Source organism: Marmota flaviventris, chromosome 17 (genome assembly GCF_047511675.1).
Source record: "Marmota flaviventris isolate mMarFla1 chromosome 17, mMarFla1.hap1, whole genome shotgun sequence".
Lineage (NCBI taxonomy): Eukaryota > Metazoa > Chordata > Mammalia > Rodentia > Sciuridae > Marmota > Marmota flaviventris.
In genome coordinates, this window is record NC_092514.1 from 22,834,381 (window position 1) to 22,849,649 (window position 15,269).

The 15,269-nt window shown below is 38.0% G+C and overlaps 1 protein-coding gene across 1 annotated transcript in view; it reads left to right on the top strand.

Annotated features, from left to right (window-relative positions):
• The window catches only part of LOC114101700 (myosin-8), a 29,149-nt gene extending 14,234 nt beyond the window's left edge, over positions 1-14,915 (top strand). The window contains exons 17-38 of the mRNA XM_027946800.2: positions 35-152; positions 494-617; positions 709-845; positions 2,512-2,767; positions 4,475-4,717; positions 4,798-4,974; positions 5,053-5,198; positions 5,276-5,366; positions 5,454-5,843; positions 6,454-6,580; positions 6,881-6,999; positions 7,126-7,322; positions 8,358-8,541; positions 8,625-8,790; positions 8,887-9,011; positions 9,891-10,199; positions 10,836-11,039; positions 12,199-12,324; positions 12,415-12,585; positions 12,751-12,855; positions 13,606-13,701; positions 14,766-14,915. Of these exons, the coding sequence (XP_027802601.1) occupies positions 35-152; positions 494-617; positions 709-845; positions 2,512-2,767; positions 4,475-4,717; positions 4,798-4,974; positions 5,053-5,198; positions 5,276-5,366; positions 5,454-5,843; positions 6,454-6,580; positions 6,881-6,999; positions 7,126-7,322; positions 8,358-8,541; positions 8,625-8,790; positions 8,887-9,011; positions 9,891-10,199; positions 10,836-11,039; positions 12,199-12,324; positions 12,415-12,585; positions 12,751-12,855; positions 13,606-13,701; positions 14,766-14,915 (3,761 nt within the window). The remainder of the gene's footprint in view (positions 1-34; positions 153-493; positions 618-708; positions 846-2,511; positions 2,768-4,474; positions 4,718-4,797; positions 4,975-5,052; positions 5,199-5,275; positions 5,367-5,453; positions 5,844-6,453; positions 6,581-6,880; positions 7,000-7,125; positions 7,323-8,357; positions 8,542-8,624; positions 8,791-8,886; positions 9,012-9,890; positions 10,200-10,835; positions 11,040-12,198; positions 12,325-12,414; positions 12,586-12,750; positions 12,856-13,605; positions 13,702-14,765) is intronic.
• The last annotated feature ends 354 nt before the right edge of the window (positions 14,916-15,269 follow it).

Below are 15,269 nucleotides of genomic sequence, written 5' to 3' on the forward strand. Positions count from 1 at the left end.
TGCCCAGAAGTTAAATTCTCTTCTTTATTTTTAGGTGCCATGGAGCATGAACTTGTCCTGCACCAGCTGAGGTGTAATGGTGTGTTGGAAGGCATCCGCATTTGCAGGAAAGGATTCCCAAGCAGAATCTTATATGGGGATTTTAAACAAAGGTCAGTTCTCTTTGTTGTATTTAATCAAACGTTGTGAAGATTTTATCATCTTAATTGCTGTCCTCTGTTATTCTATTTCATGTAATCTTCTTGGTATATATTATAAAATTAAGAGGTTTAATAATACAGTTTTGAGGTAAAAGTACAGGATAACAGGTTAGAAGAACAATAGGAAGGAGGTACGCAACAGAAAATCATAGTTTCACTATCTAACCTTAAAGAACAGTTAGACTTCCTACTTTGACTTTTGTTCTTAAGATTTTTATTGATATTTCTTTTTGGTGTCATTTGAATCTGGAATCACACCTTCCTAACTATTCTTCATCTGTCTAACTTAACAGATACAAGGTTTTAAATGCGAGTGCTATTCCAGAGGGACAGTTCATTGACAGCAAGAAGGCTTCTGAGAAACTCCTGGCCTCTATCGATATTGATCATACTCAGTATAAATTTGGACATACCAAGGTATGTTACTTATTTATGCCTGATCCAAGTACCTTCTGCCACTTCTGTCTCATGTAGTATGGGGATGATTTGTGACTCTTCCTTTCTCCAGGTTTTCTTCAAAGCTGGTCTTCTGGGTCTTCTGGAAGAAATGAGAGATGAAAAGTTGGCCCAGATTATAACAAGAACACAAGCTGTCTGTAGAGGATTCCTAATGAGGGTAGAATACCAGAAAATGTTACAGAGGAGGTAACAATGATATAGAATATCAAGACTATAATTATCAATTATACTGGAGATTCCCAATCAGACTTCATCATTCACTAATTCTTTTGTTTTGTGGTTAACATGTGCCTCTCAACCCTATAATACATCAGCTTTTGCTTCACAGCTCATACTTGAATTCCCTCCAAAACTTCTCTTGCCTCCAATTTCTCCCTTTTCAACTATGTCACATATAGTCACAGAAACAGTTTGCAGAAAGCACTATTTTCATCAAGCCATATCTGAGTTTGTGGCTCCCCATGGTGTGCCATATCAAATCCAAGTTGCTTTGTTTGGCTTCAAGGCCCTCTCTGTTCCCCACCTCATCTATCATTTCCAACCACACAGTCTTTTCCAGCCAGGCTAAACAGTTTACTTATCTCTTATGTTCATGTTTTCACAAGTCCTGTCCCCTCATCCAAATTTATCTATTTAAAAGTTCCATTTCTCCTTTCTGTAATTAACCTCACCAAGCTTATCTACACATTCCCTCTCCTCACACACATCTTACGTTCATTTTGCTTGACTGTACTTATTCAGGTTCACATTACTAGTGTTCTCAAGGCTTTCCCATGTGTCTACATTATGGTTTTGCCATAGTGTCTGCCTTCTCAGACTTGTAGTTCTTAAAAATTGGACCTATAGAGATAGAATTTTCATTTTAACAAACTTGAATATAGATACACATTGTTACTAGTTACTCAAACCCTTTTAGTCTATTGGTATACTTTGCAGAAAGGGTATATTCTATTACTATTTTTTAGTTTTACCTAAGATTAAACAAATTTTAGAGCATAGTTCATATTAAATATTCAGCAATTATTAATATCTAATTAAGCAGATAAGACTGAGGCCCTCAAAAGAATTTAGAAAAACCACTGTATAATCTGAGGAAGCTAACAAAAGAAGAGTGGATATTTCAGTGGTGATTAAAAAAGAGAAGTTTAAAGAAAGAGATGACAAATCAGATGGTCACTTTAGGTGGGGCAATTCTGAAATAAACCTATTCCATTTCACAGCTAACATTCATATGGCAAGAGCCAAGCAACACAAGCAACTTAAAATTGCTACATCCACTCCCAAATCATTACCACTGTAATAGGTCAAATGATCCTTCAGTGAATGGGTATGCTACTCATAAATTCAAATATTTACCCTCCAAAGTCAGCTTCTATCCTAGTTTGATGGAAACTAAGAAAAAAGAATTGCTCAATAGGAACAGAACTTATTAGCAAAGTAGTTGTGCTGAGGACTGCAAACTATGAATGTGAGTGTTCAGAGTACATGTGTGTAAATTTTGCATATACAGAATCTGACATTCATGTACAAAGATTATCATTAAAAGAACAGTTCAGGTGCAATAGTCATAATAATATTGCATCTAATGGATCAATCTACACTGATATTGTTTTGTTTTTGTTTTTTTGGTAAGGAGGATTGAACCCAGGGTTGCTTAACACTGAGCCACATCCATAGCCCTTTTTTAATGTTTTATTTTGCGACAGGGACTTGCTAAGTCCTTGGGGCCTCACTAAGTTGCTGAGATTGGCCGGAACTTAAAATCCTCCTCCTGCCTTAGCCTCCTGAGTTGCTGGGATTACGGGCATGTGCCACTGTACCTGGCAACACTGATATTTTTATGTCATTTCAGAGAAGCCATTTTCTGCATTCAGTACAATGTCCGTGCATTCATGAATGTCAAGCACTGGCCCTGGATGAAACTCTTCTTCAAGATCAAGCCCCTCCTCAAGAGTGCGGAGACTGAGAAGGAGATGGCTACCATGAAGGAAGAGTTTCAGAAAACCAAGGATGAACTTGCCAAGTCAGAGGCAAAAAGGAAGGAACTGGAGGAAAAAATGGTCACTCTCCTGAAAGAGAAAAATGACTTGCAACTCCAGGTTCAGTCTGTAAGTACCCCATATTCTGAACACTCTATGTTACCAAATCTTTATCTGAAATGAGCATAGAGTCTAACTAACAAAATTGTCTTTTCTTGAAAAAAAAAATCTCAGGTTTTGATGTTATTGTTGTAAGTATTTCCTGATCTTCCCATATTATGTGAGGAAGGAAAAGCACAATTACATCCAAGTTACAAAAGGGAAAAGGGAAGATTGAAGAATTTATTCAATAACATCACAAAATTTAATTGCCACAATAGAATCTAATTGAAAGTAAAGCCCCCAGATCTCAGTGAAGTATTTTATTTCTTTGTCTTGGCTGCACTGTCTTGGCCTTAAGAGTATAGTCTTATTTTCTAAACACAAGTGTATGAGATTGTCTTCAAATTCAAAAATTACAGTTAATATTCTTTGTCTCTATACCTCCTTTCCTCAACACCTGAGATTAAACATAATAAACATACTTGCATTGACTTGAACTGAACTACCAAAGAAGGAGGCCAAGCAATGCAGCCTCCCAATTCCTCCTTTGATGCAAAGAAGAGTTCCTAGGCCTCTGTTTATGAGTCAAGGAGTTCTGTCAGGGTGAGAAGTATATTTGTCACCAGCATTCTGGACAAACATAACCTCCCATTTCCTTAGTTCAACAAGCCCAACATGTCATAAGGAAGCTATAAAGAGGATAGTTTTCCTAAATTTTAAGTGATTTTCAATGTTTCCTCTGATAGTTTCATTTATATGAAAGTTACACTTTTCTCAAAACACAGGAACCACAGCCTATCTTTACCTCTTTCCATAGTCATGATCAGTTAGAGAATACTTATTGAATACATCACCATTTTTAAAAAAGCAAAGGAACCATAAGAGTATCATTATCACCCTTTTTTATTACACTTATTTTCAAATAATTTTTTAAAATGTAAGATATAAACAAAACAAACTGTGAGAAGTTAAAGAAATTCCCTGAGGCAGAGTTAATCTAATAAGTTGTTGGCTGAATTGATTTTAATATGAGTCCTTTAATCAGTCACTTATAAAAAAATTTTACAAAGCTCTCTATACAGTTTCTCAGAATTACGTATACATTCTAAAGTTCATTTTGAAGCTAATAGGTAATTCTTTAAATGGAAATGGAAATGTTAAATAATTATAGTGTTGTTATGGACTGTCAAAAAGGTTTCAGCTTAATAAAATGCTTAATAGTGTTTAAGTTATTTTTTCTTTTATTTTTTAAATTAAATCCGGCAACTAGTTGTTGATAAGAGGAGGGAACAAACAAAATCAAAACTAATTGATTTCATTTAATCAACATCTTTGAACATTACAGCTGAAAGGCCCTTGGCAATCATTTATTCCAGTCTCCTTTTTTACATATAGGGGAAAAAAAACAAGAATAAGAGAAATAAAACAATTTGCCCAAGAATCCAGACTTCCTTTTGCACTGTCTAGATGTCTCTCACTCCTCTACACACTATTTTTCAGAGTCAATGGCATCTATGATCCAATCATTATGGAGACAAGTGAACTTCTGAACCTAAATCTCACGTCTAATTAGCCACATTTCTTCAGGCCATGTAATAAGGTTCACTTAAAGTGGAATTTATATTCATACTGAAAAATTCAACAGAATTCAATAAAACACTAATACTTTGTGCAAAGAATAAGTTTCAAAATCAACACCAAGTTCTCTAAATGTCTTAATGAATCTCTCCACAGGAAGCAGATAGCTTAGCTGATGCAGAGGAAAGGTGTGAACAACTGATTAAAAACAAAATCCAGCTTGAGGCCAAGATCAAAGAGGTGACCGAGAGAGCTGAGGATGAGGAAGAGATCAACGCTGAGCTGACTGCCAAGAAGAGGAAACTGGAAGATGAATGCTCAGAACTGAAGAAAGACATTGATGACCTTGAGCTGACACTGGCCAAGGTTGAAAAGGAGAAGCATGCCACAGAGAACAAGGTATGAAACATACTCTGTTGTACTGTATCCAGGTTCTTCTCAGTCAGTAGCAGAGGTCACCTCTTTCTTAACCCCTATAGGTGAAAAACCTCACAGAAGAGATGGCAGGCCTGGATGAAACCATTGCTAAGCTGACCAAGGAGAAGAAGGCCCTCCAAGAGGCCCACCAGCAGACCCTGGATGACCTGCAGGCAGAGGAGGACAAAGTCAACACCCTGACGAAAGCTAAAACCAAGCTTGAACAGCAAGTGGATGATGTAAGCACATTTTTAATGGCCTTTTGAAATATTTATCAAATATACTTTCAATTTTTAACATGTTTATTTTTTCATTAGCTTGAAGGGTCTCTGGAGCAAGAAAAGAAACTTCGAATGGACCTAGAAAGATCAAAGAGGAAATTAGAGGGTGACCTCAAATTGGCCCAAGAATCCACAATGGATATAGAAAATGACAAACAGCAACTTGATGAAAAGCTTAAAAAGTAAAACTCTAAAAAAAAAATTTATGTGATACCATTTTGCAATTAATATGGGTATTAAAATGACATTCTTTCTACAGGAAAGAATTTGAAATCAGCAATTTGATCAGCAAAATTGAAGATGAGCAAGCAGTAGAAATTCAACTACAGAAGAAGATCAAAGAGTTGCAAGTGAGTCATCTCACCTCTATTTTTTCTATAGAGCAAAACCACTAAAATTGAGCTGGGTTGATGTTAATGTTCTTGTTTCACTCATAGGCCCGCATAGAAGAGCTGGAGGAGGAAATCGAGGCAGAGCGAGCCTCTAGGGCCAAAGCAGAGAAGCAGCGCTCTGACCTCTCTAGGGAACTGGAGGAGATCAGTGAGCGACTGGAAGAAGCTGGTGGAGCCACTTCAGCTCAAGTGGAGTTGAACAAGAAGCGGGAAGCTGAGTTCCAGAAACTTCGCAGGGACCTGGAGGAGGCCACCCTGCAGCATGAAGCCACTGCAGCTGCTCTTCGGAAGAAGCATGCAGACAGTGTGGCTGAACTTGGGGAGCAGATTGACAACCTGCAGCGGGTCAAGCAGAAGCTGGAGAAAGAGAAGAGTGAGCTGAAGATGGAGATTGATGACCTCAGCAGTAACGCAGAGGCCATTTCCAAAGCCAAGGTATTCAATACTGAATCTAAATGAGGGTAATGACATAAAAATACTCATCCACTGTTCTCTGGCATTAAACATGGTTTTCAGGCATTTTATAGCACTACTCAAAATATTTTTATCCTAATATATTCATTTTATTTCATTTTTTAAAAAATTACTGGTTATCGGGCTGGGGATGTGGCTCAAGAGGTAGCGCACTCGCCTGGCATGCGTGCGACCCGTGTTCGATCCTCAGCACCACATACAAAGATGTTGTGTCCGCCGAAAACTAAAAAATAAAAATATGTTTAAAAAATTCTCTCTCTCTCTCTCTCTCTCTCTCTATCTTTAAAAAAAATTACTGGTTATGACCCACTAAGAGGATTTCAAAATTCACTTTAAGCAAGTGTCAATATCATTGGAATACACGAATGGTCTCCAACAGCAAACAATGCAGAGGCATTATGTACTCACCATGCTTGAACTCTGGCATATCCCACAGAGTTGACATAACTTTCTACTCACACTCGACATAAATTTATACATGCTAAAAATGTTTTAGGAATCAGAGTCTAACTTTCGTTTTTATTTTTTGCTGCATTCAGTATCTTTATCTTTCATGGCATCTGCCCCATAGGTAAACCTTGAAAAGATGTGCCGTACTCTAGAGGATCAGGTCAGTGAGCTGAAGACCAAGGAAGAAGAGCAGCAGCGGCTCATCAACGAACTGACAGCGCAGAGGGCACGCCTGCAGACAGAAGCAGGTAAATGCACCTGCTTGGAGTCCCAAGGTTATGGTCTAGGTCAAAGTGATTCAGGGGATCTGAAAAAATAGAAATACCCCCATGCAGAGGAGGACAAACTAACTATCAGAATTTTCTAGGCAGAATAAAAAAGGAAAAAAAGCAAGATGAGCAGATAAGTTTACTAGTTACCCTCTTCTGGCAGTTCTGCTAGTTAGTTCCCAGTTCTGTAACAATATTTAAAAGCAGATTACACACACCAAAGAAGTTTGAGGCTTATTGTTATGCCACTAAAAATTCTTTTGCTTCAATTATTCTTAGGAGAATATTCCCGACAATTAGATGAGAAAGATGCCTTAGTCTCTCAACTTTCAAGGAGCAAACAAGCATCTACCCAACAGATTGAGGAGCTGAAACGTCAGCTAGAGGAAGAAACTAAAGTGAGTTTTACCATTAATCTTCTTGATTAATCAAATCTAAGCATGCTCAATAGGGACAACTTAAGTTGTATAAACTAAGTATCACTAAATACATGAACTAAAGTATCTGAATTGCCATTTCTATAGGCCAAGAATGCCCTGGCCCACGCCCTGCAATCCTCCCGCCATGACTGTGACCTGCTGCGGGAGCAGTATGAGGAGGAGCAGGAAGGCAAAGCCGAGCTGCAGAGGGCGCTGTCCAAGGCCAACAGTGAGGTTGCCCAGTGGAGGACCAAGTATGAGACGGATGCCATCCAGCGCACGGAGGAGCTGGAGGAGGCCAAGTATGTGCTGTGAACTTGGAGGAGTAGAAAGACATAGTCTCTTAGTAGTGCAACTCTGCAACTCCTAGAAATAGCTGTGATTATTTTGATAATATAAAAATAGGACAAGCTAATATTCACTGAGTGTATACTATGTGTCAAGTACTGTATTAGTGGATATGTATCCACTAATTTAGTTTTTATAACAATATTATATCATTATTCTTATCCCTATTTTACTGATGAGGAAATTGAAGCCACAAGATGTTAACCAATGAACCTAAAGATATATGCTTAATAAATGTATATAGTTGGGATTAGAACCAGATATTCTGATTCAAGAACCCACCTTCTTAAGCACTGAGTAGACAAACACATCTCTTAAAACTTTTTATATACCAAAGATGCCTTCCAGTATTTTCTTGAATATCAAAACTAAAGTTTTTTGTATCTTAAGAATATATCCTTGCAAACAATTATAAATAAAACAACAATGTAGAAAATTTTAAACAAAAAATAATCATGCCTTTGCTTAAACTATAGAAATTTTCCTGATTTTCTATCAATTTCTCTTTTTTAGATGGTCCAAATATATATATAATTAGAAGAAACTGGCTATTCTCAGGGGGGGAAATGGAACAGAAATGGAAAGTATGAGAAAATAATGCTGGGTATATTTTTGCCCAATAAAATATCTAGTTAGCCTCAAATCCTTTTTGAAATGAGAAAGGATATGTAAATCAATCAGATTTTCCCTGATAATAATTTTCATAACCACCCCCAATCAAAAGTCCTAAAAATTCCAAATTACTAATGAAGTAAGGCCCAATGGCAGCATCCATAGCAGCCTCTAAGAATTCAATGATATACCAAGGACATAAATTCAGTTGTTGACTACTTCAGAACTTTCCATATAGTTTATCAATCGAGACAGCTGTTTCGGCTCCCACAGTTTTGAAAACAGAATGGGTTTTGCAAGTATTGAACAGGACTGTGAGAGAAGCCATGGAGGTTTTCACTTTATCCCTGGTCTTGACTGCCTGGCTTCTTCTTTAGGAAGAAACTGGCTCAGCGTCTGCAGGAAGCTGAAGAACATGTTGAAGCTGTGAATGCTAAATGTGCTTCCCTGGAGAAGACAAAGCAGCGACTCCAGAATGAGGTGGAGGACCTCATGCTGGATGTAGAAAGATCCAATGCTGCCTGTGCAGCTCTCGATAAGAAGCAAAGGAATTTCGACAAGGTGGCCGAGCCTTCTTCAACTTTATGAATTTGTTATTTGGTTTTCCTTCTCCATGTATCTGCTGACAATGTATTGCTTCTCAGGTCCTGTCAGAATGTAAACAGAAATATGAGGAAACTCAAGCTGAACTTGAGGCCTCCCAGAAGGAGTCCCGTTCTCTCAGTACAGAGCTGTTCAAGGTGAAGAACGCCTATGAGGAATCTCTGGACCTACTTGAAACACTAAAGAGGGAAAATAAGAACTTGCAGCGTGAGTCCTCATGACCCTCACTGCCTATGCGGCCCTGACAGGACCTTCCTGTGTTGCTAGAGTCTAACTACTTCTCCCTGGTCTTTTCACACACAGAGGAGATTTCTGATCTCACAGAGCAGATTGCTGAAGGAGGGAAACAAATCCATGAATTGGAGAAAATAAAGAAGCAAGTGGAACAAGAGAAATGTGAAATTCAGGCTGCCTTAGAGGAAGCAGAGGTACATATAATTATGTTGTGAGAAAACTCCCAAGACAAACATCAGTGAAAACACTGAAAGTGGGTACCATGAGATCTATACATTATTATGGATCTGATGACAATCTGAATTTGTATGATATTTGTGAAGAACAACCTGACAATGGTTATCAAAAGCTGTAAAAACACAAATTTTCTGATCCGTTAATTGTAAGGATTTATCCCAAGAAAATAAAGTTAAAAAGAAGAAAAACTGTAAGATAAAAATGGACAAAAAAAATTATAGACTAGCCATATAATGGCATTCCATATAGCCACCAAATAGGATTAATATGGGGAAATATTTATGATAGATCAAAATATTTGCTTTTTAAAATCAGCATACAGAGTTGCATGTACAACTTTGATTATGTAAAAAATATGTAGAAATGGGAAAACATATTAAGATGGGGAAAAAACACATTAAGATGACTATCTCTCAGTAGAGGCACAATTGGTGGTTTTAAATTCATTCTTATACATTGCCCCTACATTCTAAAATGAACATATATTATATAATCAGAGAAATATATATTTTTAAAATGATAGTTTCTATACCAGATTAGTATATCATGAACATTTTAATTTATAAAACAGATTGAGTTCATGTTTACTACACATTAAATTTAATCACACAACTTTGCTACTACTAAAAAGAATCTTTTTGTAACAAAGCATCTTCATTACAAAGCTGTCCTATATAATTTGTGAGTGGATAAACAAAAGCATTATTTTGCCTAGGTTTCTCTATTGTGCTTTGCACAATTAGATAAACTTATATATTAATAAGTTTGGGTCACAATGGGATAGGCTCCAGATACTCACATTTTTTTCATTATTAATTGATCACTGTTTTGTTCAGGCATCTCTTGAACATGAAGAGGGAAAGATTCTGCGTATCCAGCTTGAGTTGAACCAAGTCAAGTCTGAAGTTGATAGGAAAATTGCTGAAAAAGATGAGGAAATTGACCAGCTGAAGAGAAACCACATTAGGGTGGTGGAGACAATGCAGAGCACCCTGGATGCAGAGATCAGAAGCAGGAATGATGCTCTGAGAGTCAAAAAGAAGATGGAAGGAGATCTGAATGAAATGGAAATCCAGCTGAACCACGCCAATCGCTTGGCTGCAGAGAGCTTGAGGAACTACAGGAATACCCAAGGGATCCTGAAGGTAAATGGGTCCACATTAGCCTCTCAGACCAGTCAAGGAAGTTACCTGGCTGTCATTCCCCAAATACTTTGCTAGGGGTGAGCCCTTTTTTTGTCTTTTAACAAATTATGTCACTGAATGTATGAAGGCAACTAAATTAAAGGCACATAGAACAAAATATTTTAAGATACCATATAAAGAAAAGCAAAGAGAAGCCCAAAGATTAAGGTATAAACATACACAGAATTTGGTATCAGACAGGCCTAGGTTGAGTCTGTTTTGTCGCTGCCTGATTTTTAACAAGTTATTTAGCCTTTCAGAACTTCTGTTCCTTTTTCTCCAAAATAAGAATGAAATGTTCCACCTCATGGGATTACTGTGAGGATCAAACGAGATAACAGATACTATGTACTATGTAGAACATATGCACAAGGATAAACATTCATGACTCACACATTAAATAACTACTTAAAGGCAGAAAAAGAACAAAAATCTATGTCCTCTATAAGCAAGCAATATAACCATTCTCAAATTCATTCAAATGACATGCATGTCATTTCCTGTTCCTGGTACCAGTACATTCTTCTGGTTTGTCTCCTGTGATGTTTCCCATCCTCTTCATAATATCTAAAATCTTTTTTTTTTTTTACTTAATAGGAAACCCAGCTGCACCTGGATGATGCCCTCCGGGGCCAGGAGGACCTGAAGGAGCAGCTGGCAATCGTGGAGCGCAGAGCCAACCTGCTTCAGGCTGAGATTGAGGAGCTGAGGGCCACATTGGAGCAGACCGAGAGGAGCAGGAAAATCGCAGAACAGGAGCTCCTGGATGCCAGCGAGCGTGTCCAGCTCCTCCACACCCAGGTGAGTCAAAAGCTGATTATTGGTAAGTGATCAGTCAGATTTGTTTCTATAAATATGGATATATAAACAAGAATGAGAGATATGCTTTAAAATATCAAGTGCCATTACCTTCGGGTGATGGGATTATGGGTGATTTGGGTGTGTGTTCCTATTTAACTTTTTTATTTTATTTTTTAAGATTCTCTGCCAAAAAGTGTTGTTGTTGTTATTGTTGTTAACTTAAAATTGAGGTTTGCCTCTTCAGATTATCTTCAAAACTATGAGGTAGAATAAATTTGAGTAAAGACATCTGTGTCTCCAAACTCTGAAAATGTTCCATACAGGGCGCTCATTAGGGCCACTGCCATATTTGGCTTCACTGTATCCACTGTCTCTGTGCTTCACAGGATCTTTGGCATCCCTGACATGCACAGGCATTAAGTGCAATAGCAACTCCTAGTCATTGTGACACACACACAAAAAAATGCACTTCCAAGCATTATCTGATATCCATGGAAGCAGTTTTGCTTCTCTTTGAGAATACTGGGTTGAAAATTTAACAAATTCAGAATTACCCAAGGAAGCAAGCAATGAAAGCTCACCTTCTGAGAAACTTCCTGTTTCAGGCACTTACAAAAAAGAATCTACTCTTTTCTAACACAGTATTCCTGACCTTTTAAGGATAGAATAGTAGTGCCAGGTCCCATCCACTCGAGAAGCTGAGATAGGAGGATCACAAGTTCAAAGCCAGCCTAAGTAACTTAGCAAGGCCCTACATAACTTAGCAAAACCCTTTCTCAAAATAAAAATATAAAAAATAAATGGCTGGGAAATGTTGCTCAGTGGTAAAGCACCCCGAAATTCAATCCCCAGTACCAAAACATAAAAAATAAAAAGAATAGAATATTAGTGATGTCTTATTAAAATATAATTGAAAGAGCAAATAATTAATGTCCATCAATAGGAGCATTCTTAAATTTTAGAGGTCCTTATACATAAATTAGATGACTGCTGGAGAGAGAATGAAGGAGTTTCAAACTGTGCAAATGACTGATTTCGGCACTGAACAAACATTTAAAGCTTGATGAAATGTTGGTATCAAGCCAACAACAAAACATTTGTAAAATGTGAAAAGGGCAAACTGAAAATCTTGTCAATTTCCACTGCCATTTTTTACCAGAACACTAGCCTCATCAACACCAAGAAGAAACTGGAAAATGATGTTTCACAACTCCAAAGCGAAGTGGAAGAAGTAATTCAAGAATCACGCAATGCAGAAGAGAAGGCCAAGAAAGCCATCACTGATGTGAGCAAGATGTGCATTTGTCTTCTTGACATACCTGCAGTAACTGCTACCAGCAGGTGTCATTATTTTCTTGATTTATTTGCTAAATAGGCCGCCATGATGGCTGAGGAACTAAAGAAGGAGCAGGACACCAGCGCCCACCTGGAGCGGATGAAGAAGAACTTGGAACAGACGGTGAAGGACCTGCAGCACCGTCTGGATGAGGCTGAGCAGCTGGCTCTGAAGGGCGGCAAGAAGCAGATCCAGAAACTGGAGGCCAGGGTGGGTGTTTCAATCTTTATGAACTTGAGAAAGGAAAAGGAGCACTGCCTCCTACATATGGCTTCCATTCATATCTTGGGGCAAGGGACACCTAGCCCATACCTTCAGTAGGTTGTAGTCTAATTAATATCCCATAAACTAATTACAAGTGTTTCTTGGTTGCAGGTACGTGAACTTGAAGGAGAGGTTGAAAATGAACAGAAACGTAACGCAGAGGCTGTCAAAGGGCTTCGGAAACATGAAAGAAGAGTAAAGGAACTCACCTACCAGGTAAGGGGAACAGCTTTCTAGAATATCCAGACTCCCTTACCCAGAGGGAAAATGAAACCCTGGGGACTATTTATGTGGCACTCACAAACAGATACATCTTACCTCCGTACATATAATGGGTAAAAGATGGTTTCCTATCATATACATATACTCAGCTAGGAAGATTAGGGAGGTCTTTAGAAAATAACACAGAGATGGAGATATAATTCAGTGGTAGAGCATGTACTAAGTATGGGCAAGACCCTGGGTTTAATCCCCCCCAAAACACACACACACACACACACACACACACAAATACACCAAAAAAAAAAAAAAAAAAAAAAAAAAGAAAGAAAGAAAGAAAAAGAGGAGAAAGAGGAGAAGAAAAAAGGGAAATGGCATATCAGAGAAAAGAACTGAGTAGATAAACCGAGTATTAATCCTAGTTTGGCCTGTTGATTTTTGAACTTGAATAAACTACTGATCACTCTTAAGCTTAAGCTTTAGTTTCCTCATCTATAAAACAGAAATAACAGCATCTACTTGCCAGGGAAGAGAGGTAGGGGTTAGAGAAGATGTATGTAATTCCCTAATACAATGCCTGCAAAAAGCAGACATTTAACAAGAGTGGCCACTGTTAATACAATGAGGGAATCCTCAGAGTCGGTCAAGTTTCCCCCTGGTCCACCTGCCATCATACCAACTAATTTATTTTACTACCCATAGTTGGACTAATTTCTTTGGGTTGAATGCACATTTTCAAACTTTCAGACTGAGGAAGATCGAAAGAATGTTCTCAGGCTACAGGACTTAGTGGATAAATTGCAAGCAAAAGTGAAATCATACAAAAGACAAGCTGAGGAGGCTGTAAGTATTTTTTAAGCCCTTGAGAATAGAAGCAAATTCCTACTGAGGTTAAAAGAATGTGTTAATGAGAAAAAAGGAACAAAGAATCTACCATTTATATATATTAAGAAAGGTGAATTTATAAATATGAATTTATCCCCTAGATCTTAATTGCAAATTAGGACTTCAAGAGAATATATTTTTATTATTAAGCATTTTGTAAGGGATGGGGGATAAAGAAAGTTCTAAATAACCCACTTACTTGATAGCTGCAAAGAATATATAGTAGAAACTCTAACACCAGGATGAATATTCCTCTCCCTTCAGATTTATGCAAAACGAATGGTTCTTAAAAGCCACACCAATCTTTTACCTGAACTGGTGACTTGTTCACTCCCTACCAGTATCATCAATGGGGGCTCTTGTTCCTGTGTCTGCTCTAGCTACCTTAAGATCGTGGTGAAAGGGCTGGGGGTGTAGCTCAGTGGTAGAGTGCATGCTTTGCATACATGAAGCCCTAGGTTCAATTCTCAGCACTGGGGGGTTGGGGGGGGGGAAGATGTTGGAAGATTCTCCAGCCATACATTTCCTGGTTGTCCCCTGAACTCTTCCAGATACATGTGGTGGGTAGGAAGGAAGGAAGAGAAGGAGAACAGAAAAGGAAAGGAGGCACAAATGGCAATGAGTCAAACTAACAGAGGTGGTCTTTCTCTTCCTTGCCTTTCTCTATAGGCTGAGTCAAACATGGCAAAACAATACTTGTGGGATTTTTCCTAAGTTATAATTTGACCTTACATTTACTTACTGAACTCTATTGGGATATCTGGGTCTTCTTCCTTTCCAGCCCAGGACATGCACCATGAATAATATCTGGGCTTGACAAGAGGCTGACCCTTGTACTCCAAAACTATTTCTCCTTTTCTTCTTTCAAGTAAAAATTGAAAATGAAGTTATGAATTCTCTCTAGATTTTAAGTCAGATGTGGCAAACAGAACATGAGAAAGAAGTATCTGACTAGAGGAAATAATCCTGTGTAATGACAAGTACAATGAGGACAAAAGTCACAATTCTCTCTCTATTCTTAGGAGGAACAATCCAATGCTAATCTAGCTAAATTCCGCAAGCTCCAACATGAGCTGGAGGAGGCTGAAGAACGGGCTGACATCGCAGAATCCCAGGTCAACAAACTTCGAGTGAAGAGCCGGGAGGTGCACACAAAAATTAGTGCAGAGTAAACACACCTGCCTGATGTTGCCAAGTGGTTGAGAAATGCACAAAATGTGCTATTTTTAATCGCTTGCTTTATCACGTTCATTTTTCTCTTCATGTTAAATAAATAAAACCTACGGTAAATTTATTAACTAAAAGACTTATATTTTAATTTGGAAAATTATTTACTTTCAGGTACAGTTCTCACCTACCTATTTTAACATTTATTTTGTACCTCCATTACCATCCACTGCCCCTTCCCCCAAGTTTCCCACAGACACATATTAACATCTTTTATAGAGCTTATTTTTATTAAATTTCTCTAGACTGTTACAAATTACTAAGGAAAACATTCTCTTATGACACCTCTCCAAACAGAC